This window comes from Oncorhynchus clarkii, chromosome 23 (assembly GCF_045791955.1).
Source record: "Oncorhynchus clarkii lewisi isolate Uvic-CL-2024 chromosome 23, UVic_Ocla_1.0, whole genome shotgun sequence".
Taxonomy (NCBI): domain Eukaryota; kingdom Metazoa; phylum Chordata; class Actinopteri; order Salmoniformes; family Salmonidae; genus Oncorhynchus; species Oncorhynchus clarkii.
In genome coordinates this window covers 53187736-53215730 of record NC_092169.1, presented here as the reverse complement: position 1 = coordinate 53215730, position 27995 = coordinate 53187736, and the positions used below count along the sequence as shown (strand labels likewise).

Here is a 27995-nt window from a genome sequence, read left to right as displayed (position 1 = left end):
ACACTTCAACTATGACAGACAAAATACTTATTTTCCACCATAATTTGCAAATAAATTCATTAAAAAATCCTACAATGTGATTTTCTGGATTTTTTTTCTTCTCATTTTGTCTGTCATAGTTGAAATGTACCTATGATGAAAATTACAGGCCTCTATCGTCTTTTTAAGTTCTCTCTCTCCCTCTCCCTCTCCCTCCCTCTCTCCCTCTCTCCCTCTCTCCCTCTCTCCCTCTCTCTCCCTCCCTCCCTCCCTCCCTCCCTCCCTCCCTACCTCTGTCTGTCTCTCTCTCCCTTCCTCTCTCCCTTCCTCTCCCTCTCTATGACACAGTACTTGGTGCTTTATAAAATAGAGAGAACACTTGTTTATTCAGAAGTCAACTGAGGATAAATGAACACTACAGTACCCCAGGGACTCAGAATGCCAAGCACCAAAACATAACTAAACATAACTAAAACCATGTTGTGCTTTTTACATTCACCAACAAATCCCACTTGAAAATATAATTACAATAGGGGTGGAAATGGCAAACTATTGCATGAATTGTTATTGAACAAACGAGAGAGAGCAGGCTACCTTGTGGGAGATGGGAGGTTGAAGCACGGCCCCCTAGGAAAGGGTGTGCCGACTAGCCTGGACTAGGACAGAACAGAACACACACACACACACCAAAAACGCTGGGCCGACTAGCCTGGTCTAGGACAGAACAGAACACACACACACACCAAAAACGCTGGGCTGACTAACCTGGTCTAGGACAGAACAGAACAGCACACACACACACACCAAAAACGCACACACACACACACACACACACAAACACAAACACACACACCAATAACGCTGGGCCGACTAGCCTGGTCTAGGACAGAACAGAACACACACACACACACCAATAACGCTGGGCCGACTAGCCTGGTCTAGGACAGAACAGAACACACACACACACACACACACCAAAAACGCTGGGCCGACTAGCCTGGTCTAGGACAGAGCAGAACACACACACACACACCAACAACACTGGGTTGACTAGCCTGGTCTAGGACAGATCAGAACACACACACACCAACAACACTGGGCCGACTAGCCTGGTCTAGGACAGATCAGAACACACACACACACCAACAACGCTCGGTTGACTAGCCTGGTCTAGGACAGATCAGAACACACACACACACACCAATAACGCTGGGCCGACTAGCCTGGTCTAGGACAGAACAGAACAGCACACACACACACACACCAATAACGCTGGGCCGACTAGCCTGGTCTAGGACAGAACAGAACAGCACACACACACACACACACCAATAACACTGGGCCGACTAGCCTGGTCTAGGACAGATCAGAACACACACACACCAATAACGCTGGGCCGACTAGCCTGGTCTAGGACAGAACAGAACACACACACACACACACACCAATAACGCTGGGCCGACTAGCCTGGTCTAGGACAGAACAGAACACACACACACACACACACACACACACCAATAACGCTGGGCCGACTAGCCTGGTCTAGGACAGAACAGAACACACACACACACACCAATAACGCTGGGCCGACTAGCCTGGTCTAGGACAGATCAGAACACACACACACCAATAACGCTGGGCCGACTAGCCTGGTCTAGGACAGAACAGAACACACACACACACCAATAACGCTGGGCCGACTAGCCTGGTCTAGGACAGAACAGAACACACACACACACACACACACCAATAACGCTGGGCCGACTAGCCTGGTCTAGGACAGATCAGAACACACACACACACACACAACACACCCACACCAACAACACTGGGCCGACTAGCCTGGTCTAGGACAGATCAGAACACACACACACACACCAACAACGCTGGGTTGAGAAGCCTGGGCCAAAACAGCACAGTGAGGTTCACTACTGAGATCACAACACACAACTAATACAACAACACCCCGCCCCCCATTATAAGACAACTCAAACACTGGAGAGGCCAGGCCTGGACAGAAAAGACAAGGTCAATAACTAAGTGCATAAACAGAGGGAAAGAAGATACTAACACCAGGCTGGTGAGCAGCAGTGGTGGAAGAAGTAGACATGGTCATATTTGAGTAAAAGTACAAAGGAAATGATATACATCCAATTCCATTAGCTCTTTCCACTCGTACCCCAAGCTATACCGTTTCAAAACAGTAGGTCTGGACACTCATAAGCACCTACAGTAGTAGTGGGAAGTTCAGTTTACATACACCTTGGCCAAATACATTCATTTTTTCACAATTCCTGACATTTAATCCTAGTAAAAATCCCCTGTTTTAGGTCAGTTAGGATCACCACTTTATTTTAAGAATGTGAAATGTCAGAATAATAGTAGAGAGAATTATTTATTTCAGATTGTATTTCTTTTATCACATTCCCAGTGGGTCAGAAGTTTACATACACTCAATTAGTATTTGGTAGCATTGCCTTTCAATTGTTTAGGTTTTCCACAATAAGGTGGGTGAATTTTGGCCAATTCCTCCTGATAGAGCTGGTGTAACTGAGTCAGCTTTGTAGGCCTCCTTGCTCGCACACACTTTTTCCGTTCTGCCCACATATTTTCTATAGGATTGAGGTCAGGGCTTTGTGATGGCCACTCCAATACCTTGACTTTGTTGTCCGTAATAAGCCATTTTGCCACAACTTTGGAAGTATGCTTGGGGTCAATGTCCATTTGGAAGATCCATTTGAAACCAAGCTTTAACTTCCTGACTGATGTCTTGAGATGTTGCTTCAATATATCCACATCATTTTCCTTCCTGTGGTGTCACCACTGTGTGCCCAGCCTAGGGAGGGAGAACTCTGTGGTGTCACCACTGTGTGCCCAGCCTAGGGAGGGAGAACTCTGTGGTGTCACCACTGTGTGCCCAGCCTAGGGAGGGAGAACTCTGTGGTGTCACCACTGTGTGCCCAGCCTGGGGAGGGAGAACTCTGTGGTGTCACCACTGTGTGCCCAGCCTAGGGAGGGAGAACTCTGTGGTGTCACCACTGTGTGCCCAGCCTAGGGAGGGAGAACTCTGTGGTGTCACCACTGTGTGCCCAGCCTAGGGAGGGAGAACTGTTTGGGATCTATACATAACTTTCTTCATTACAAATTGTTTCTCCACCGCCATGACTTAATTCACCATGAAAAGATTTTCCCTGCTGGAAATTCAGATTTGGCTGTGATCTGTAAAGCATTCCAATTCAACGCATTTTCATTGTGCCAGGTCTTAGACTCAGGAAGAGCTTGCCTTTCTCACAGAGAGAGAGAGAGACCGCCAGCATGCCTCTTATTAAACAAGCGCTCATGCAAGAAATCTTGGGGTTACCAAAGCATTTACAACAGTAAAGAACATGGTGGAGGCTTGTCTGTCCTGTTTCGCCCCTCGAGAAAATATGTTCCATGATGATGTGTATATTCACACCACGCATGTTACTGTCTGAGATGATCATGTGAATAACACACACACACACACACACACACCACACACACACACGCACACACGCACACGCACACACGCACACGCACACAAATAACAAAATAACTCTCTGACCCACTGAATAACTATCTGACCCACTGAATAACTAAATAACTCTCTGACCCAATTGAATAACTATCTGACCCACTGAATAACTAAATAACTCTCTGACCCACTGAATAACTCTCTGACCTACAGAATAACTAAATAACTCTCTGACCCACTGAATAACTCTCTGACCCACTGAATAACTAAATAACTCTCTGACCTACTGAATAACTCTCTGACCTACTGAATAACTAAATAACTCTCTGACCCACTAAATAACTCTCTGACACACTGAATAACTAAATAACTATCTGACACACTGAATAACTAAATAACTCTCTGACCTACTGAATAACTAAATAACTCTCTGACACACTGAATAACTAAATAACTCTCTGACCCACTGAATAACTAAATAACTCTCTGACCCACTGAATAACTAAATAACTCTCTGACCTACTGAATAACTAAATAACTCTCTGACCCACTGAATAACTAAATAACTCTCTAACCCACTGAATAACTGAATAACACTCTGACCCACTGAATAACTAAATTACTCTCTGACCTACTGAATAACTAAATAACTCTCTGACACACTGAATAACTAAATAACTCTCTGACCTACTGAATAACTAAATAACTCTCTGACACACTGAATAACTAAATAACTCTCTGACCTACTGAATAACTAAATAACTCTCTGACACACTGAATAACTCTGACCTACTGAATAACTGAATAACACTCTGACCCACTGAATAACTAAATAACTCTCTGACCTACTGAATAACTCTCTGACCCACTGAATAACTAAATAACTCTCTGACCCACTGAATAACTAAATAACTATCTGACCCACTAAATAACACTCTGACCCACTGAATAACTAAATAACTCTCTGACCTACTGAATAACTAAATAACTCTCTGACCTACTGAATAACTAAATAACTCTCTGACCCACTGAATAACTCTCTGACCTACTGAATAACTAAATAACTCTGACCTACTGAATAACTAAATAACTCTCTGACCCACTGAATAACTAAATAACTCTCTGACCCAATGAATAACTAAATAACTCTCTGACCTACTGAATAACTAAATAACTCTCTGGCCCACTGAATAACTCTCTGAGCTACTGAATAACTAAATAACTCTGACCTACTGAATAACTAAATAACTCTCTGACCCACTGAATAACTAAATAACTCTGACACACTGAATAACTAAATAACTCTCTGACCTACTGAATAACTAAATAACTCTCTGACACACTGAATAACTAAATAACTCTCTGACCTACTGAATAACTAAATAACTCTCTGACACACTGAATAACTCTGACCTACTGAATAACTGAATAACACTCTGACCCACTGAATAACTAAATAACTCTCTGACCTACTGAATAACTCTCTGACCCACTGAATAACTAAATAACTCTCTGACCCACTGAATAACTAAATAACTATCTGACCCACTAAATAACACTCTGACCCACTGAATAACTAAATAACTCTCTGACCTACTGAATAACTAAATAACTCTCTGACCCACTGAATAACTCTCTGACCTACTGAATAACTAAATAACTCTGACCTACTGAATAACTAAATAACTCTCTGACCCACTGAATAACTAAATAACTCTCTGACCCAATGAATAACTAAATAACTCTCTGACCCACTGAATAACTCTCTGAGCTACTGAATAACTAAATAACTCTGACCTACTGAATAACTAAATAACTCTCTGACCCACTGAATAACTAAATAACTCTCTGACCCACTGAATAACTCTCTGACCTACAGAATAACTAAATAACTCTGACCCACTGAATAACTCTCTGACCCACTGAATAACTAAATAACTCTCTGACCCACTGAATAACTAAATAACTCTCTGACCTACTGAATAACTCTCTGACCTACTGAATAACTAAATAACTCTCTGACCCACTAAATAACTCTCTGACACACTGAATAACTAAATAACTCTCTGACCCACTGAATAACTAAATAACTCTCTGACCCACTGAATAACTCTCTGACCCACTGAATAACTCTCTGACCCACTTAATAACTCTCTGACCCACTGAATAACTATCTGACCCACTGAATAACTATCTGACCCACTGAATAACTCTCTGGCGCACTGAATAACTCTCTGGCGCACTGAATAACTCTCTGACCCACTAAATAACGCTCTGACCTACTGAATAACTAAATAACTCTCTGACCCACTGAATAACTAAATAACTCTCTGACCCACTGAATAACTAAATAACTCTCTAACCCACTGAATAACTCTCTGACCCACTGAATAACTCTCTGGCGCACTGAATAACTCTCTGGCGCACTGAATAACTCTCTGACCCACTAAATAACGCTCTGACCTACTGAATAACTGAATAACTCTCTGACCCACTGAATAACTATCTGACCTACTGAATAACTCTCTGACCCACTGAATAACTCTCTGACCCACTAAATAACTCTCTGACCCACTAAATAACGCTCTGACCTACTGAATAACTAAATAACTCTCTGACCCACTGAATAACTGAATAACTCTCTGACCCACTGAATAACTAAATAACTCTCTGACCTACTGAATAACTAAATAACTCTCTGACCTACTGAATAACTCTCTGACCCACTAAATAACTCTCTGACCCACTAAATAACGCTCTGACCTACTGAATAACTAAATAACTCTCTGACCCACTGAATAACTGAATAACTCTCTGACCCACTGAATAACTAAATAACTCTCTGACCTACTGAATAACTAAATAACTCTCTGACCCACTGAATAACTAAATAACTCTCTGACCCACTGAATAACTAAATAACTCTCTGACCCACTGAATAACTAAATAACTCTCTGACCTACTGAATAACTGAATAACTCTCTGACCCACTGAATAACAAAATAACTCTCTGACCTACTGAATAACTAAATAACTCTCTGACCCACTGAATAACTAAATAACTCTATGACCCACTGAATAACTGAATAACTCTCTGACCTACTGAATAACTAAATAACTCTCTGACCTACTAAATAACTAAATAACTCTCTGACCTACTGAATAACTGAATAACTCTCTGACCCACTGAATAACAAAATAACTCTCTGACCTACTGAATAACTAAATCACTCTCTGACCTACTGAATAACTAAATAACTCTCTGACCTACTGAATAACGAAATAACTCTCTGACCTACTGAATAACTAAATAACTCTCTGACCCACTGAATAACTAAATAACTCTGACCTACTGAATAACTAAATAACTCTCTGACCCACTGAATAACTCTCTGACCTACTGAATAACTAAATAACTCTCTGACCCACTGAATAACTAAATAACTCTCTGACCCACTGAATAACTCTCTGACCTACTGAATAACTAAATAACTCTCTGACCTACTGAATAACTAAATAACTCTCTGACCTACTGAATAACTAAATAACTCTCTGACCCACTGATACACCTGAATCAAAGATGACAGTTGGGATCCTCCATCCGTCCCCCACAATGCTTCAGTCAGTGTGTTTTGCTTTGTTTGTTATTGTGTTAACTCTATTGCTCACCTTACATCCAGCCCATAGGGCTCTGGTATAAAGTAGTGTTACATAGGGCTCTGGTATAAAGTAGTGTACTACATAGGGCTCTGGTATAAAGTAGTGTTACATAGGGCTCTGGTATAAAGTAGTGTACTACATAGGGCTCTGGTATAAAGTAGTGTACTACATAGGGCTCTGGTATAAAGTAGTGTACTACATAGGGCTATGGTATAAAGTAGTGAACTACATAGGGCTATGGTATAATGTAGTGTACTACATAGGGCTCTGGTATAAAGTAGTGCACTACATAGGGCTATGGTATAAAGCAGTGCACTACATAGGGCTCTGGTATAAAGTAGTGCACTACATAGGCCTCTGGTATAAAGTAGTGCACTACATAGGCCTCTGGTATAAAGTAGTGTACTACATAGGCCTCTGGTATAAAGTAGTGCACTACATAGGGCTCTGGTATAAAGTAGTGCACTACATAGGCCTCTGGTATAAAGTAGTGTACTACATAGGGCTCTGGTATAAAGTAGTGTACTACATAGGCCTCTGGTATAAAGTAGTGCACTACATAGGGCTCTGGTATAAAGTAGTGCACTACATAGGTCTCTGGTATAAAGTAGTGTACTACATAGGGCCCTGGTATAAAGTAGTGCACTACATAGGGCTCTGGTATAAAGTAGTGTACTACATAGGTCTCTGGTATAAAGTAGTGCACTACATAGGTCTCTGGTATAAAGTAGTGTACTACATAGGGCCCTGGTATAAAGTAGTGCACTACATAGGGCTCTGGTATAAAGTAGTGTACTACATAGGGCTCTGGTATAAAGTAGTGCACTACATAGGTCTCTGGTATAAAGTAGTGTACTACATAGGGCTCTGGTATAAAGTAGTGTACTACATAGGCCTCTGGTATAAAGTAGTGCACTACATAGGGCTCTGGTATAAAGTAGTGCACTACATAGGTCTCTGGTATAAAGTAGTGTACTACATAGGGCTCTGGTATAAAGTAGTGCACTACATAGGGCTCTGGTATAAAGTAGTGCACTACATAGGGCTCTGGTATAAAGTAGTGTACTACATAGGGCCCTGGTATAAAGTAGTGCACTACATAGGGCTCTGGTATAAAGTAGTGTACTACATAGGTCTCTGGTATAAAGTAGTGCACTACATAGGTCTCTGGTATAAAGTAGTGTACTACATAGGGCCCTGGTATAAAGTAGTGCACTACATAGGGCTCTGGTATAAAGTAGTGTACTACATAGGGCTCTGGTATAAAGTAGTGCACTACATAGGTCTCTGGTATAAAGTAGTGTACTACATAGGGCTCTGGTATAAAGTAGTGTACTACATAGGCCTCTGGTATAAAGTAGTGCACTACATAGGGCTCTGGTATAAAGTAGTGCACTACATAGGTCTCTGGTATAAAGTAGTGTACTACATAGGGCCCTGGTATAAAGTAGTGCACTACATAGGGCTCTGGTATAAAGTAGTGCACTACATAGGTCTCTGGTATAAAGTAGTGCACTACATAGGGCTCTGGTATAAAGTAGTGCACTACATAGGCCTCTGGTATAAAGTAGTGTACTACATAGGGCTATGGTATAAAGTAGTGCACTACATAGGGAATAAGATGCCATTCGGAACATAAACCATGCTGCTTGTTTTTTGAAAAAGGAAAAGGTTTGCATCTAAAGGAATGCCGTGTGTCACCAGAGAATGACAGATAGTTGAGGCTCCCAGCATTCCAAAGCAACACCCTGAATGATGCAATCTCTGATCCACCTGAACTGAGTTTTGATGGTGAGAGAGAGAGATAGATAGAGATAGAGATAGAGATCGAGATCGAGATCGAGATCGAGATCGAGAGCGAGAGCGAGAGAGAGAGAGAGAGAGAGAGAGAGAGAGAGAGAGAGAGAGAGAGAGCGAGAGAGAGGGTAAAGATTGCCCATTGTAAATGGTTGTTTGTTTTGTTTTCTCCCGTGGGGAGATAAAGGACAGTATGATAACCTGTCAAGTTTACTGACTTACCAATTGACTCCTCTCCTATCTTCCCCTCTCCTCTCCTCTCCTATCTTCCCCTCTCCTCTCTTCTTCTCCTCTCCTCTCTCCTCCTCGCCTCTCCTTCCCTCTCCTCCTCTCCTCTCGTCCCCTCTCCTTCCCTCTCCTCTGCTCCTCTTCTCTCGTCCCCTCTCCTCTCGTTCCCTCTCCTTCCCTTCCCCCGTCCTCTCCTCTCATCTCCTTCTCTTTGTGTGTGCATGCCTGCGTGTGTGGAAGGAATCTAACTGGTTTTGGTCTCTTGAGCAAGCAAAGTATAATCTTTGTGCAATAGCCTACAGGTATATTCTGCTGCCTTTTCAAACTGGTGAGCTAACTAACCATATAAGCCAATCAAGGATAGGCCTAATTACATGTTTGACTTAATTACCAGCTTTTACATTAGCCGTCTATTTGCTTCTATGCAGGCGGCTTCAGAAAATGGATCAAGGATGGTAATATGGATCTTTGGCATCGGCAACAAAGTGTTTTTGTTTACCTAGTCGTGAGACTCAACCAGAAAACTACACCAGCTCAAGGGCTCCTCCAGATCCAGTCCCAAAACAACGAGGTTTTTCTGTGTGTAATCAGCACTACAAGTGGAGAAGACACAGGATAGTTGTATAGTCTCTGTGTGTGTAATCAGCACTACAAGTGAAGAAGACACAGGATAGTTGTATAGTCTCTGTGTGTGTAATCAGCACTACAAGTGGAGAAGACACAGGATAGTTGACAGGTAATAATAGGTGTCGTCCTTTAGCAGAACTCAACTGGGTTCATTAGTTAAACACAACGGAAAACATCTTAGAAACATTTTGCAACAGAAAACGTAAAAATGAGTGTTTCTTATTGGACCAGTCCTGATAATCCCTCCGTGTTTCTTCCGTGTGGTGCCTAATGAACTGGACCCTGCTATACCAGTGAGATGCTCTTATTGAATCCCTTAGAGACCTGAGTTAGTCACAGACCTATTGTGAAAGACCCATGGGGGGGCAGAGGGAGGGGGGGGGTTGAGGAGGAAAGGAACTTTCCATTAACTGAGTACACACGTGTTAAACCAGGTTATTGTTGGTTTAGCTCTAAAACCACTTGGCACCAGAGAGAGGGACAGCAGCCTGAGAAAATAACTTCAAGGAAGAAGCTGAAGACTTACAAGATAACAGAAACCGGTAGATTATGGTTGCCATTTACTACACTATAATCACTAAGACAGTAACGATTACAACACTAAACAATCTATCTTATCGATGGTCTTTAAAAGCAAATGCCAGTAAAATGGTGTATTTTTACTGCCCTGTTTTAAAAGTCCTTTCTATATTCATTGAGATATTGTTTGAAGTGGGGCCTGTTCCTCTGTTTCTGATTCCTTCATGGAATCACACCCTACTTGTTATTCCAGCACTATAAAAGAGGACAAGAAACCCACACAGGTCACGTGGTCAACTCTTTGTATCACTTGTTGAATCGTCCACAGCAGCACCACATTCACTTCTAATGGAAAGGACTAGGCGGGGGGGGGGGGGGGGGAATAGGGGGGCAGGGGGGGGTTAAAGCCCCTCTTTTCAACTACAAAGCCCAGCTATTACTGACAATCAGTGGAATAATCCAAAGTTTGTTTTGAAGAACAGGGGAGATTGTTGCTTACAGAAGGAGATAGACAGAGAAGGGGGGGACAGAGAGAGAGAGAGCGAGAGAGAGAGAGAGAGAGAGACAGATGGAGATAGACAGAGAAGGGGGGACAGAGAGAGAGAGAGAGAGAGAGAGAGAGAGAGACAGATGGAGATAGACAGAGAAGGGGGGGACAGAGAGAGAGAGAGCGAGAGAGAGAGAGAGAGAGAGACAGATGGAGATAGACAGAGAAGGGGGGACAGAGAGAGAGAGAGAGAGAGAGAGAGACAGATGGAGATAGACAGAGAAGGGGGGGAGAGAGAGAGAGAGAGAGAGAGACAGATGGAGATAGACAGAGAAGGGGGGACAGAGAGAGAGAGAGAGACAGAAGGAGAGAGAGAGAGACAGAAGGAGATAGACAGAGAAGGGGGGGACAGAGAGAGAGAGACAGAAGGAGATAGACAGAGAAGGGGGGGACAGCGAGAGAGAGAGACAGAAGGAGATAGACAGAGAAGGGGGACAGAGAGAGAGAGAGAGAGAGACAGAAGGAGATAGACAGAGAAGGGGGGGACAGAGAGAGAGAGACAGAAGGAGATAGACAGAGAAGGGGGGGGCTTAGAGAGAGAGAGAGATGGAGAGTGTTGGCCTTGTGTATTTTGATCCATACTGAACGGACAGCAGCAGATATAGATTAACTATAGTGAGCAACATGATGATTACAGAACTACTAGCGCCCCCTCAGAGAGGTGTGTGTGTGTGTGTGTGTGTGTGTGTGTGTGTGTGTGTGTGTGTGTGTGTGTGTGTGTGTGTGTGTGTCCCAGTGGTCACTGGTCAGGCTTTCCATTGAGTCACAGCATGCCCAAGGGGTCACTAGGGGTCAGCCAGATAACCACGGGAGTAACCTAAACTAACACTGCTAGGTCTCTCTCACACACACACACACACACACACACACACACAAAAGACACACACAAACACAGCTGGGTGGAAGGCACCTGGGAACAAGGCCCTGTGGAGGAGAAGCCAGAGAACCTGGGCTTTATTGTGGAGGAAAGATGGCCGTGTGTTACTGTGGCCGGGAGCTCTCTAGCCAAACACTGACGACTGTCCACGGAGAGAAGCCTCAAACACGATATACATGTTTTTCACAGGTGACAGTCTTGAATACTTTTGTACTGGTCCTCATTGAAGTCCCACAGGTGACAGTTTCAATAATCACCACTGCTTCCTGTATCAAAAGGTCGGCTGCTCCTCATTGAAGTCCCACAGGTCACTTCATTACTGCTATTCTTTGTTTCCAAAGCTCCGCTACACAAGCTTCCAACTTACCTAACTTTGCTGCTAACCTATAAGAGAATGAGCTACCAAACCCGCTCGCAGGATTGGTTCATTCTTGAGGTCCCTCTGGTCTCCACAAATTTAGGTAAATCCTCCTTTAGTTCTATTGTGGTGTTGAGGTTGTGGTGTTGAGGTTGTAGTTGTGGTATTGAGGTTGTGGTGTTGAGGTTGTGGCGTTGAGGTTGTGGAGTTGTGGTTGTGGTGTTGAGGTTGTGGCGTTGAGGTTGTGGCGTTGAGGTTGTGGCGTTGAGGTTGTGGCGTTGAGGTTGTGGTGTTGAGGTTGTGGTGTTGTGGTTGTGGTGTTGTGGTTGTGGCGTTGAGGTTGTGGCGTTGAGGTTGTGGCGTTGAGGTTGTGGCGTTGTGGTTGTGGAGTTGTGGTTGTGGTGTTGAGGTTGTGGTGTTGAGGTTGTGGTGTTGAGGTTGTGGCGTTGAGGTTGTGGTGTTGAGGTTGTGGTGTTGAGGTTGTGGTGTTGTGGTTGTGGCGTTGAGGTTGTGGCGTTGAGGTTGTGGCGTTGAGGTTGTGGTGTTGTGGTTGTGGTGTTGAGGTTGTGGTGTTGAGGTTGTGGTGTTGAGGTTGTGGTGTTGAGGTTGTGGCGTTGAGGTTGGGGCGTTGAGGTTGTGGCGTTGAGGTTGTGGCGTTGAGGTTGTGGCGTTGAGGTTGTGGCGTTGAGGTTGTGGTGTTGAGGTTGTGGCGTTGAGGTTGTGGCGTTGAGGTTGTGGCGTTGAGGTTGTGGCGTTGAGGTTGTGGCGTTGAGGTTGTGGTGTTGAGGTTGTGGCGTTGAGGTTGTGGCGTTGAGGTTGTGGCGTTGTGGTGTTGTGGTTGTGGCGTTGAGGTTGTGGCGTTGAGGTTGTGGCGTTGAGGTTGTGGCGTTGAGGTTGTGGTGTTGTGGTTGTGGTGTTGAGGTTGTGGTGTTGAGGTTGTGGTGTTGAGGTTGTGGTGTTGAGGTTGTGGCGTTGAGGTTGTGGTGTTGAGGTTGTGGTATTGAGGTTGTGGTGTTGTGGTTGTGGTGTTGAGGTTGTGGTGTTGAGGTTGTGGTGTTGAGGTTGTGGCGTTGAGGTTGTGGTGTTGAGGTTGTGGTGTTGAGGTTGTGGTGTTGTAGTTGTGGCGTTGAGGTTGTGGTGTTGAGGTTGTGGTGTTGAGGTTGTGGTGTTGAGGTTGTGGTGTTGAGGTTGTGGTGTTGAGGTTGTGGTGTTGAGGTTGTGGTGTTGAGGTTGTGGTGTTGAGGTTGTGGTGTTGAGGTTGTGGTGTTGAGGTTGTGGTGTTGAGGTTGTGGTGTTGAGGTTGTGGTGTTGAGGTTGTGGTTTTTAAGTAATTGTTATTCTTCTTGTTTTATTTGGAATGTTAATTGTACTTCCTGTTTGTGATAAAAAATGTTTGTACTCAGGTCAGCATTGGGAATGAGACTCTGGTCTCAATTGGGCCTGAATACACACCAGTTAATACCATGTGTTTGTCTTACTTCTAATGACACTATGTTTCTTAACCTTCAGGGTTGTATTTATGTATACACTCACAAAACGTATCTAAATCAAAGTCCTTATGCTATCAGAATTTGCATACACTGGCTCAAAGCGCTCTTCAACCCATTCCAAACAATATGACCAATGAGCATGTTCCTTTTCAATCATTCTAGAACCACTCTGGAAATAGGAAGAAAAAACAAGGGTCATTTCAATGAACCCCACTTCAGGATGGAGGGCACAATGAACCCCACTTCAGGATGGAGGGCACAATGAACCCCACTTCAGGATGGAGGGCACAATGAACCCCACTTCAGGATGGAGGGCACAATGATCCCCACTTCAGGATGGAGGGCACAATGATCCCCACTTCAGGATGGAGGGCACAATGATCCCCACTTCAGGATGGAGGGCACAATGATCCCCACTTCAGGATGGAGGGCACAATAGAGGAGAAGAGCTCACCAGATGCAGTGTCCACAGCGTTATTATCACAGCATCTAGACAGCCTGGGGATGCCACCCAAGTGGCACCCTATTCCCTACATAGTGCACTACATTTGAACAGAGCCCTTTGGACCCTGGAAAAAAGTAGTGCACTAAATAGGGAATAGGGTGCAGCAGTTTTCCACTCTCTGAGCTTGTCACAAAGTTCATTAGCAGATTTGCTGCGCACCTTCCTCCTGCTTCTCTGCAATTAAAGACAACTGTGCAAACGGAGCGCTAGCTGCTGCTGTGACGCGGTGGCTGGAACGACCTCCCATCTCGTTGCTCACTCGGAGCAGTGGAGAGCCATGTGTGGGCTAGGCAAATACGTATGCAATCGGCAAGGCAACAAGCACCATGTCATCAACAACACAGAGAAGAGATTAAGCCCTGGGTGGGGATATGTATACATGGGCCACGTCTGCATGTATGACTGAAGGACTTTAAAACAACAGAATATGGAGCTGTCTTCCTATACTAGTTTTATGTGTTTTAGTTGTCGTGTGGAATCTTAGTTGTCGTGTGGAATCTTAGCTGTCGTGTGGAATCTTAGCTGTCGTGTGGAATCTTAGTTGTCGTGTGGAATCTTAGCTGTCGTGTGGAATCTTAGCTGTCGTGTGGAATCTTAGCTGTCGTGTGGAATCTTAGTTGTCGTGTGGAATCTTAGTTGTCGTGTGGAATCTTAGTTGTCGTGTGGAATCTTAATTGTCGTGTGGAATCTTAGTTGTCGTGTGGAATCTTAGCTGTCGTGTGGAATCTTAGCTGTCGTGTGGAATCTTAGTTGTTGTGTGGAATCTTAGCTGTCGTGTGGAATCTTAGCTGTCGTGTGGAATCTTAGCTGTCGTGTGGAATCTTAGTTGTCGTGTGGAATCTTAGCTGTCGTGTGGAATCTTAGTTGTCGTGTGGAATCTTAGCTGTCGTGTGGAATCTTAGTTGTCGTGTGGAATCTTAGTTGTCGTGTGGAATCTTAGTTGTCGTGTGGAATCTTAGTTGTCGTGTGGAATCTTAGTTGTCGTGTGGAATCTTAGCTGTCGTGTGGAATCTTAGTTGTCGTGTGGAATCTTAGTTGTCGTGTGGAATCTTAGCTGTCGTGTGGAATCTTAGCTGTCGTGTGGAATCTTAGTTGTCGTGTGGAATCTTAGTTGTCGTGTGGAATCTTAGTTGTCGTGTGGAATCTTAGTTGTCGTGTGGAATCTTAGTTGTCGTGTGGAATCTTAGTTGTCGTGTGGAATCTTAGTTGTCGTGTGGAATCTTAGTTGTCGTGTGGAATCTTAGTTGTCGTGTGGAATCTTAGTTGTCGTGTGGAATCTTAGTTGTCGTGTGGAATCTTAGTTGTCGTGTGGAATCTTAGCTGTCGTGTGGAATCTTAGCTGTCGTGTGGAATCTTAGTTGTCGTGTGGAATCTTAGTTGTCGTGTGGAATCTTAGTTGTCGTGTGGAATCTTAGTTGTCGTGTGGAATCTTAGTTGTCGTGTGGAATCTTAGTTGTCGTGTGGAATCTTAGTTGTCGTGTGGAATCTTAGTTGTCGTGTGGAATCTTAGTTGTCGTTGTTGGAATCTGCGTTGATGAAGCCTAGGAACATGCAAGCACATTGTTTCCTAGCATCACCTATTCCCGTGGAGGAGACTAGACGATATGCTAAGAAGCACATTGTTTCCTAGCATCACCTATTCCCGTGGAGGAGACTAGACGATATGCTAAGAAGCACATTATTTCCTAGCATCACCTATTCCCGTGGAGGAGACTAGACGATATGCTAAGAAGCACATTGTTTCCTAGCATCACCTATTCCCGTGGAGGAGACTAGACGATATGCTAAGAAGCACATTATTTCCTAGCATCACCTATTCCCGTGGAGGAGACTAGACGATATGCTAAGAAGCACATTGTTTCCTAGCATCACCTATTCCCGTGGAGGAGACTAGACGATATGCTAAGAAGCACATTATTTCCTAGCATCACCTATTCCCGTGGAGGAGACTAGACGATATGCTAAGAAGCACATTGTTTCCTAGCATCACCTATTCCCGTGGAGGAGACTAGACGATATGCTAAGAAGCACATTATTTCCTAGCATCACCTATTCCCGTGGAGGAGACTAGACGATATGCTAAGAAGCACATTATTTCCTAGCATCACCTATTCCCGTGGAGGAGACTAGACGATATGCTAAGAAGTGTATCACTTTTTAGTTGTTTTGAAATGTGTTATGTTCACATGAACACCACTTAATTAAAAAGTGAAGAGTAAAGGAAACTATTTATGGAAATGTTTGACTACCCTTCAAGTGGGTCAAAATGAGCAGGGAGAGGCTGCGGTCAAGTGTAGTAAATAAAGGGGTTAAATATGTCAAATAAATGTGGTAAAACTAGTTTTCTAGGGAGAAGGGGGAAAAGGGTTTTAAAGGGAGCATGTAGCCAGGCTGGGCTCTCTCACACACGCACGCACGCACACGCACACCCAAACTGGCTTGGTCACATTCACAAGCCTTCACAGCCAGACTCTCTCCCTCTCTCTATGACTGTTTCACCTCTCCTAAAATGCTCTTATCCGCTCCTTTTTTTGACAAGAGGCGCCCTGTGTCCTTCCTGCATGCGCTACTTTCCTGCGCAAAGCAAGAGACAAGCAAAATAACAAGGGGAGGAAAAAAAGATGGAGGAGTCGGAACGGAACATTATTGGTTCAATGCTTGGGTGCACAAGCTGCTAGTAACTCGGCGCAGACCCTGGAGTTTAATAAATTCAAAGTACTATTTTTTTTGCCCTTTTCTGCTACAGTCCCCTCGCTGGAATAAATTGGTTTGTGCATAAATGAGCTTCCGTTCCTTCTTGTTAACAAATTCTCTATATTTTTTCCAGTCCAATTGAACGTTATGCCCCAGGGCGTATATTAACAATACATATGGATAGAGATAATTCTCACACGGCGCTAATCCGTTAAGGGTGTCACGGCCGCCTAACAAACGCAAAAGCATAAAATGTCCTACAAGAAATACAAAATACTAAAATACATAGCCTATATTCAGCTCAGCTGGAAAGTATCGCGATAAAACAAGTGCAGTTTCATTTAATTGAAAACGGTCTTATCTTTGAGCCAAAGACCCCTCAGCGCTCTCTGGATAAGTTAATTTGTGGTTTATGGATCATTAAGCAGATATGCCTAAAATGTAGGCTAGCTGCACTACTTTGTATTGTATCATAATCTTACTCTGAAATATCAGGACTTTAATTGATATGGACATATTCCAGATCTGTCAGAACAGTTTTTACATATTAATGCGCTTCACAGCGGAGACACTGTCAACCTATATGCCTATATGATATTAGCCTCAATATTTAGGCTACAAGGAAGGCCATCATTAGATTAAAATAGGGCATGTCTTCATCTTAAAGTCAATTAAAGTACCATATCACTGCCCGCGAGCACAACATGATGTGCTTCATATACCTACAAACCCTAGGGTGTTCGCGAAGCCTATATTTCGATACCCCTTTATCTTCCACAGTTTCACTCATATCTCAGACTATCTAGGCGCAACGTCTTTGACAAGGTCCCCAAAGAATACGCGTTCAAAGAAACACTTAAGTGCACAATTGGCATCATGTTATTTAATTCTGCTTTTGAATTAAATGAAGTGTTATCTGGCGGGGCGATCTGCCTCATTAGCATAATCATTAATATGGGCCTGGTGACGGAGAAAGAGAGAGAGAGAGCGAGAGAGAGGAAGCTTGAGGCAGGCAGGGGGTCGCTCCCATTTTGGTCCCAGCTCGTCCATGAATGACGATGCCTAGGCTATACTGCCTGCTAACTACGCTATTCACCACAGAACATGGAAGCTGCTCGCTGCCACTCTCTCCGGAGCACTACAACAGACCGCCAGCTCTAGCCGGCCACTCAACCATATGGAGGTCCACGGATTTAAATTATTTAGCCTAATCGCTTCATTACTTTTTATATCTGCCTAGCCGCTAATCTCTTTAATTTGGCCACTTGTGTTTTTTCCCTTCATCGGTATCCATAGCCTATGTCTCTGAGGGCCTTCATTCATTCTTCTCTAAAACCCTAACAGAGATAACTTTCGAAAATATAGGCCTATTTTGTTAAGTGAAATAAGAAAAGCTGTGTCTCTATTCAGGCTACAAAATGAAGCATGCTATTAATGGCCTAAAATCCACCGCATAAAAGATAGGGCTATAGATTTGCATAATTCTAATCATTATTACTGTTATCATTATTTAACGGCAATACGGACCATTAGGGTCATGCCTGCGCGCGCACTACAATGTCCCTCGAGAGCGAGCAGCCAGTGGAGCACATAATGAAGGATGTGCTGATATCGCTGCTGCTGCCCGCGACTCACAATAGGAAACATTCCCCTAATCTAGCCTACTGCCTTGCCCTAATGTAGCCTACTGCCTTGTCCTAATCTAACCTACTGCCAAGTAGCTTTCAAAATCAAACCGTAATTTCAGCAAGTGCCATGGAATCTCTCTCTGTCTTCGCGCTTTAAAGCACAAAGTGGTCACGAATAGGGCTATTCGCCTAAGCAATGTGCGCTCATGTCTGAGGAAAAATACTGACAAGACACCTAATGAACCGTAAACTACAACGGGAAATCCAAGGCAACTAAACCCACGGTCTCAGTCCCTCCGGTGAGATATCAAACTATGCGTTTGGCCTCTCCACAGTGGCTGCGTGGTAATACAAATGCACTGATGACGTTTCGTTTTGATTAAAAACTAGAAGACAGAGGTGGTGGAGAGGAGGAGGAAAATAAGAAAAGGGAAAGATGGCTAAATTAAAATGGACAAGAAGCAGGTCAAGTTTATGGCGATGCTTTCTCGGGCTAATCTCCCCCGGGTCGGTTCCCGGATCAAACCTTAATGGGCCAATAATGGATACATTATACAGAGAAATTTTCATTCCGATGGAATCTAAAATGGTCTTAATCGTATGCAAATAACAGCGCCTCGCGGAGAAGTGACCCAGAAGACACCACGCTGAATATTCCCAGTAGAGAGAGAGAGAGAGAGAGAGAAAGAGAGAGAGAGAGATGTGACATTACCTGATCAAGAGGCCCGGATGATCTTGTTATTTCCTCGTTGTCCGATTTTGATCCGCCCTCTCTGTCGTCGATCACCAAGTCGATGGGCATCTTTCCTTTCAGACAGCTGATGTACCGGTGACAGAAATTGTCACATAGTTCGTGTACCTATAGAACAACATAAAAGAGAATAGGAAAACACACCAAAAGAAAAGACATGAGGTACTGTATATCTGACACATGCCTGCAACTACAAAGCTACAAGCCAACTTGGACAACCTGGTCCAAATGGGTTGAGGCGAGCACATGGTGTTGCTGTGCGCTCCCACGTGACCAGCCGAATCCAGAAATATGAAGTAACTTTATTACAGAGAAAAATTGAGACTTCAACGAAAATTGACAATGACAAGAAGACTGGCGGGCTACAACCTAGTCAACACCCGTGTTAAATGTATCAGTGCCCCCAGGTTGTGTCCATTAGGGAGGTGGTGGGGTGACCCGACTGATTGACATTTAAGGTAAACTGCTTCATTTCCTCCAGTGATTCCATTATTACCACCGAACCAACCCGGTGCATGTCGCCTGGTCATGCCGAGGATGGTGCATGCTGTATGGGCTAAATGCATCGCTACACAATGCTGCTACAGCCTGCAACGACCCTTCTGTTATATCATGTTTTGAATTGTATTAAAATAGCCCAACACTCGGCCTACTGAAAGTTAATTAACAATCATTTCAACTGATCAATTGTTTGGACAGTGGGCTACCATTGGTAAAACATATCAATATACCATATACAAAAATAGCTCACTGATGTCACGCCAATCTATGCTACAGCGGGCTACTTTTCTCGGCCTTTAGCATTCTCCAATACCTAAAGCGCGTATAACATACTTTAAATTATATAATTAATTCACCTTGTATGTAATCTACACCAAAATAAACTATTAGCTCTCAGAGAGATTTGGTCACAGAGATATCCGCTCCATGCAGTTGTAGCAGCTTGCGTTGTGATTAGGCTACAACGCGGAAGAGAAATAGGCCCCGTGATTGATTTCGACACTAATTATAGCCGACTAGAAAAATACATTTATGCAAATGTCGCCCATAGCTATGAAGTGTGACAAGGCGAGGCAGCAACAGGGAGCTGGGATATTACCTTTTCCAACTCCAGAAGATGAAACCGTAAAACTTGAATGGCTTGAATCATCTGAAAAATTTAAATAACAATACAAAAAAAGATTAGCTTGTAAAATGTCCTAATATGAAATAGGCATATGTTTCTGGATAGGATATAAGAAACTACAATGGAGAAAATTATTCATGTTAAATTGGATTTTGAATTTTGATTTTATGTCGAGCTTGATATTCAACCTTATAAGCGTACGGCATTACAACATTGGCTAATCAATCAAACACAATAGAAGCTATCCCAGACATAAGCATTAGATATCCTACATTACAAGTGAAAACTATTAACGTAATAACTTTCCATCGAGGGAAATGTAGTCCAAATCCATTTGACAGCTTTCTAATGCGGCCCTCAAAAGATGGTTATCTACCGTGACAACCGAGGGCTATCATAAAAATCAAACAATCCGGATTGAAGAACAACAACCTCCAGTCGTTGGAGAAACGTTTTGAACTAACAGCGTCTGGTTTTCAGAAACCGTGACATAATATGAAGGCAAGCCCTGATATGTTGGATACATCCACGTTGGCTCTTAGTCCTTAGCCCACTTCTTGTATAATCAAATCAATATTTGTCTTACCAGGTTATCCAGTTCTGGATTCGATGAAAATAACGGCTTTTCTGCCCGAATCTAAAACCACAAAATCATGAACACTTCAACACTTATGGGCAACATCCGTGAGAAAAATAATAATGTATTTAATATTAAAATAGTATTCCCAATATTGAACAATGCGTTAAACATAAACTACTGTTAATGGCATAACAAATACTATCAGGCTACTTCTAAACAACACACGCTTCAAAACATTTCCAATGTTAAACTTTACAATAACATTTAATTACACTAACAAAATACCCAGCTTAAAAACATAGGCTTATGCTCAGCCACACACATCTATAATCGTATGCATAATGTAGCCTATGTTAATAGCGCGTAACGTTTTTTCACCGACCTGTTTTGCAAACACTGCTATATCTTCATTGAAAGATTCCGATGAACAAACGTCTCCTCCCGCGACCCCAGGCTCTCTGGGCGTGCAAGTCGCTAATTCACATTTCTCAAAAATCAGTGCAAGCAGGGGGAACAGGGGGTGCCTGCATGGAATCAAACACAATAGCAAATGTCACCGCAGAGAACAAGGCCGGGGTCAACACTGGTTCTATAAGCTAGTCTCAACAACTAGGCATAGCTCTGGGAATTGGTGATATGTGTATGCTGTTTTATGTAAGGCGTTTATAGCCTATTAGTGCAGAAAAATATTCAAACGATATAGTTTTTAGTGACAGATAATTGTGTCAAATGATTTGAATAAAATGTACTTTTTTTGTGCAGCACTGTATGTTCTCCTAAGCCTATAGACCAGATCTGCCTTTGTCTTTGAAAATAGCAAACGTTTAATACGTGCAATTTGTTCCATTTTAGTCTCATTTGTAAATCGCGGATATGACCGTTCTGGAAATGTTAGGGCCAATGTCTAGAATTTAAGAAAAATATGGCGCTCTCAAGTAAGCCTACCATTCATTGAACTGAGTAAAATAGTTAAATTATTTGTGACATGTTCAGTCACCGTACATACATCATGCTTTGGAATTTTAATTAACTCATCTAAATTAATGTAGGGTGTGCATAATTTTGGGTGTCTGTTTTATTACATAAAACTCCTCGAAATTGGCCATATAACATGACCATTGCACACCATTTAGTTATATTAATATGTAGTAATCAATTACAGGTCCTTGTAAAACTACAATAAACTAATTGGAATTTTAATTTCCAAAACATATAGCCTAAAATGTGCTGCTGTACATAGTAGCTATTGGTCTCAGGGTCACGGGTGCATAATATTTGGTGTCAGCAAATATCGTAGCCTATTATTTTGAGTACATAAAGAGCACACAACTTTGTGCCAAGTTATAGAAGTCAACACAACATTCGACAATAAATTATTCTTACAAAAAAAGTTCCAAAACAACAATAATTCCCAGGTAACAATCCCACGTGTATTTTACTTTTTCCCAACCGCTCTTCACGGCCTAATAGTCTACACATTTTCAACTCCAACAAGAAAATCAACCAAAACATGTGAAATCCCACACAAAGTTGCTCATATATAACCGTAAGCTACAGTCACCTACCCATATATCTGGTCTTTATCTCTCTTCAGGGCGTCGTTGACGGACGAGCCCATGCTAGGCGGCATGGCGTTGCTGTGGGCTGTGTGCGGGTACTGGTGTGAGTGTAGCTGGGGGCCGTGGTTGAGGTGGACGGCCTGCATGGAGCGGGCACCGTGCGGGTCGCCGTACATGGTGGTGGGGATACCCACCCCGTCCATCCCGTAGTGGGGCAAGTCTTCGTACTGTATACACAATAACAACACAGTTTCCTACTGAATGGACAGTTATAGGACTGTGGTGGTTTTACGCACTTTGCAGACAACAATATAACGTGTAAATAGTAACCTACCAATGAATGAATAAATAAAAAATGAAGTCTACCGAGGTTGGCCTTAGTGACCTTGTTTATATTCAATAATATAATACCCTTAAAGTTCAACTGTAGCTCTAAGAGTATTTTACATATTTACACCACCATATAAGAAATAGTAACAAAATTAGGGATAATCTCGTTAAAACATTATTCAAATCTGATCTTTAATTCCAAAACTAGGCCTACTAAAATAGCAAAAACTGAAATATATATGAGCAGGATAGAACGGATGACAAGCATGCATGTTTCGTCTTTGTGTATTTTGAATGATTTGATAGTAGGCTTTCGCAACATTTAGTCTCTTTAATTACAGTGTTTGCTCATTTTAGAGCATCATTAGAATTGTGTAACATGGGTTACTCTGTTATTACACGCCAAATACACCATCATTAATATATTTAACAAACGCAGTTAAATTGATGTTTCTGTTTCTCATAATGATGATCATTGAAGATGTCTAGTATAGATAGATGAACATTTAAACCGAAGTCATTTGTAGTTATAAGTTGTCTACATATTTTCCATCCCCATACGCCCATACTAAATGTGTGCCTGAATATGTCTTTTCACACAGACATACGTGTTGTATAACACGTTGACTAAAAGTTAAAACAACATTTATGTTGGGGCCTGTTTCTTTAACGAATTAATGAGTGATTTTAATGATGTATTGTGGACTCTGAACGTGACACGGTATTATAAAGACTACCATTTAGACCCTGACACGTGGAGAGGTGCACAAATGACCCGCGTGGTACTGATGTAGTGTGTCTCTCCATCAAGCAAAAGGTCTTTGAATAATAAGTGTGATCTCTCTTACATTTGATTTTAAAAAATTATGCCATCTAGTCGAGTATTCCGGGGGTTTTAGGCTATGTATCAAATCATATGTCATCACATCATGACAAAAATGTGTTTTATTAGCATATGCAAAAATGTTTTTTTTACCCAAATGACTCAATTAAACGTTATTAGGCATACTTTGTAATAAACTATCATTGAGGATGCAACTCTAGATGATAATAAATTATAATCTCAAAAAACACTCAGAGATTCAAAACTCAAAGCATTTACATGAATTTGATGAATTACAAAAATGACTAAAGTCATTTAAATTCGACTTTGGAAGTATAAAGTTTGGGTTTGTTTGGTTCCATTGCTCTTTGTTTCTCTTCCAGTAACTGGCCTGTCAAGACTAATCTGGAAACAGCAGATAGGATGACACTTCTAATGTCCCTAGTTCGCGAAGCAGCAAATATGTGCGTCCGTGCGTAATATTGTGCCAAAGATGCAAAACTGCAAAACATGGAATTCGGTCCAGCGGGGTCTTGAAGAAGAAAGTAAAGTTTCGCCGCGAGCGTCTGTCATTGGCCACGTTACCGTGTTCATATGGCTTTGCATTTTCACACAGTGGAGTTACAGTGAAACTTTTCGGGATAGTCTTGCTACGTACCCGCTGCGCCATATCCCTCCTCTAGTCCCTCTCTTCTTCTCTCCTTTCGCTTCGGATATATCCCCTAAGAGGCCAGGGTGAAGAACAAATAAAAACGCAAATTCCAAATGCGAGATCTTTCAAGAATCCGTATTTCTTGCAAGAGAAATGCAACGATGAATTCAAGCCAGCCCTCTTCAGCTCAAGTTCAGTCCAAAGCAACCGCGAATAGGGCCTGAGCTATCCCCAGGGCAGTGGCATAGGGAGAGAAACCCCAGTCTTATTTTCCAAAAAAAAACAGTATGAAAATACCCCTCAAAACAAAACTAGCGAAGTCTCATGGCTTTTTGCCACCACGCCTGTCAATCAAACGCCGAGGCTTGTCAAAGTAGCCCGGAATGAATGATGATCCGCGCCGCGCTTCCACGGGTTAGCACACCTAATGTGAATAGTCAAATGCACACAAAACATTCAGCTCACTCGTTTTTCTTTTGATCACTCTCGGCTCCTGGGTTGATTTTTTAAAACGCAAAAGCCCTGTAAAGGAGATCAGGAGGAGGTGGGGTGATAATTCAGGCTTAGTCTTTCTTAAAGGAGCAGCCCTCGATCGATGCTGTGCTCAGTCGCCAACTCCTCGTTGGTTTGTGTACAATGGGTGCGAGTAGTTGGGAAACGCGACTGAGGAGTGGATATGGACCAGACTGCCGAAACCCGGAAGTAGTGGTGGCCATAACAGGTCGCGTTATACACAATGCGAATGGGCTACATCAAGTCGCGCGGAGAGGAGGGGGGTGTCGTGGGAGGACCTTCGAAAGCTCGAGTTGAGCAGTCAGTGGGTATTCCGAGCCCCTGTCTGTTTGTGTTCTAGGCTATAGGGAGAACATCCCTCTGCCCCTGGTGGTGTTGCTCTGGTCAAAGCCATGCATGCATAGCTTTAGCCCCGGCGTGTGGGATATCACCCTGACTCTTGGTCGTGTTCTCGACTTTACTGTAGTGTTTGTTTGACTCACGTTTTTTTTCCTTTCTATTTACAAATGTGGATTTTTCCAACTAATCCCAAGATTAAGATTATCGTCTCAGGACTTTGATGCCATTCCAGATTTTAATAATGTGAAAACTAGTAGGCTACTAGGTAGAAGAGAACACACTGGTTGGATCAACGTTGTTTCCACCTCATTTCAATAAAATGATGTTGCACCAACGTGCCCAGTAGGAAACGCCTTGCAGTATGCTATTCTAATTATATTTATATCCGTGACAAATCCATGTTTTTGAACGGAAGTTAAATCTTAAATAAACCTATGGTAATGTCCTTTTAAAGTGCTCTTGGTTGCAACATACCCGGCCTTTCCTCTTTGACCATTTACACAGTTTTCACCTTGAACACGTCTATGCACTTAATCATTCCTATTAATGTCGGCCCAAGTCTACTCATCTCTGTTATTGTGGAGATGTCTTTATCTATTTGGACTAGAACTGGGCGGGACTCCCTAAAAACATGTCATTTCGATACAGCTATGACTGTTCTTAGCAGGTTAGGAGAATGTATGCAGCAGGTTAGGAAGATTAACATAGCAGTTTAGGAGACTTAGTAGGTGAAGGTTAGGAAAATGGTTAGTGTAAGGGTTAGCAAAAATGCTCTCCTAACCTGCTATGAGAAGTCACTTGAGTCGAAGTGGCATGTTTTTAGGGAATATCCCATAAGTCCCTTCTGCAAAACAGCAGATTCATGATTTCATATCACACTTTTACATTAGACTTTACATCGTCTTACAGTAAGTAGCCTATTTGATTTGGGAGAAATTGTTGAATTGCTTGATTAGATATTAGATATATATATATATATATATATAGAGAGAGAGAGAGAGAGAGAGAGAGAGAGAGAGAGAGAGAGAGATATCGTTAGGTTTGATGAAGTTAGTGTGCCCAATACTGTATAGGCCATTGACAACATTTTGGTATTTTTTGGTAAAATATATAAATATTTTACTAACAATCTTTTTACTAAAGCATTTGAATGGTGCTCTATAATTGGTCTTTCTTTAAAACTGAAGCTGAAAAACTCACTAGATTAGAGTCTCTCTATCCTGTCAGCTTCATGTTGCTGTCAGAGTGCTTACAGAGTGGTACAGTTCTCCGTCGTGCCCTCCGTCACCCATTCCCCCTCTCTGCGCCGAATGGGCCGCTCCGAGTCGCTGCACGCTCACGGAGTCCGCCAGGGGTGTCCAATGGAAGCGCGGCACAGTGATGCGAGTCCCCTATTGGATCTCGAGATGATCAACTATGTGGTGATTGATCGATTTCAGGCCACATTGGTGGGGAGCTGCAAAACAAAACGCTGCTCGCAAATTAAAAACGTGTCTTTTGTAATAAGTATATATATACATTTCACACAACGTTTGAATATTTCACAAACCCTAGCTCGTTCTCATTTGTCTTTTAGGGTTCTCGCTCTTCGCTCTCTCTCTCCCTCTGTCTCTCTCTCTCTCTCTGTCTCTGTCTCTGTCTTTCTCTGTCTCTCTCTGTCTCTCTCTCTGTCTCTCTCTTTCTCTCTCTCTGTCTCTCTCTGTCTCTGTCTCTCTCTGTCTCTCTGTCTCTCTGTCTCTCTCTTTCTCTCTCTCTCTCTCCCTCTGTCTTTCTCTGTCTCTGTCTCTCTCTGTCTCTCTCTGTCTCTCTCTGTCTCTCTGTCTCTCTGTCTCTCTCTCTCTCTCTCTCTCTCTCTCTCTGTCTCTCTCTGTCTCTCTCTGTCTCTGTCTCTCTCTCAACAACACAATAACACACACACGTTCTATTTTCCATCTCTTTCCTACTTGTCCTTACTTTCTAAAACTTTTCCGAGATAGCCTATATATATATACAATATCTATGCATTTTAAACCGATATAATAACTCATCATACGTTTTATTGGGTTGATTTTACCCCAGATTAAAAACTTTAACTTTGTTAAATATTCTCAATAATCGGATTACCGTGTTATTTGGTCAATATAGGACATTTTATTCCTCACAATGACCCCTTTGTCACCGTGTGCACATAGGACAATGTAGCTAACTGTTGAGTGTAAAAGGGCGATTTATAATATTTATTTACAAATCGATTTATGGAAAAGGAACCATAGATCTATTATATTAGGCTACATCAATGAAAATCGTTGACAAAGTATACATTCAAATGTATGTATTTGTTTATCATTTTCAATACAATATATGCTTGTATTGCTTGAACTAGGTGGATGTATAGATGTTAGCCTACATTACTGATAAGAAGCTATTCAAACGAGTTACTACACTTGTTTCAACACAAATGCCAGAAGAGAGTGGGCTACAGGCTATATGATTATGTTCAGCCTGGGCAGCTATATGTGCATACACATGTTACATTTCTCTCGCTCTCTCTCTGTCTCTCTCTGTCTCTCTCTCTCTCTCTCTCTCTCTCTCTCTCTCTCTCTCTCTCTCTCTCTATATATATATATATATATATATATATATATATATATATATATATATATATATATATATATATATATGATGACTTTATAACCTGTACGTATAGACAACTTATTTCACACAAATGCCAGGAGAGAATGGCCTTTCATACGGTTCCGCTATATCTTCTGATTATGCTAAGCCATCCCGTCGCTGTTCATAACGTGTTACTCCAAACGCCCCGATGACAAGGTGTTTGAAGTTAGCCTGCAGATTCATCTGTCATCGATCATAATGCCCCGCTGCCAGCCGCACTGTCATATCACATAATACAGCGTTCACACATTCAGACGCGACT

General features: G+C 42.6%; 1 protein-coding gene across 8 annotated transcripts in view; it reads right to left on the bottom strand.

Annotated features, from left to right (window-relative positions):
* Positions 1–24933, bottom strand: part of LOC139381096 (homeobox protein Meis1-like) — a 200354-nt gene extending 175421 nt beyond the window's left edge. For 3 of the 8 annotated variants that reach the window (XM_071124373.1, XM_071124371.1, XM_071124367.1), the window contains exons 1-6: positions 24233–24914; positions 22428–22648; positions 21245–21386; positions 20869–20919; positions 20256–20306; positions 19118–19264 (exon numbers count right to left, since the gene is read on the bottom strand). In XM_071124373.1, the coding sequence (XP_070980474.1) occupies positions 19118–19264; positions 20256–20306; positions 20869–20919; positions 21245–21386; positions 22428–22648; positions 24233–24244 (624 nt within the window). In that variant the 5' untranslated portion in view covers positions 24245–24914. Of the gene's footprint in view, positions 1–19117; positions 19265–20255; positions 20307–20868; positions 20920–21244; positions 21387–22427; positions 22649–24232 lie in introns of all 8 variants that reach the window. The other 5 variants (XM_071124369.1, XM_071124368.1, XM_071124370.1 and 2 more) reach the window with 4 other exon arrangements.
* Positions 24934–27995: the final 3062 nt, after the last annotated feature.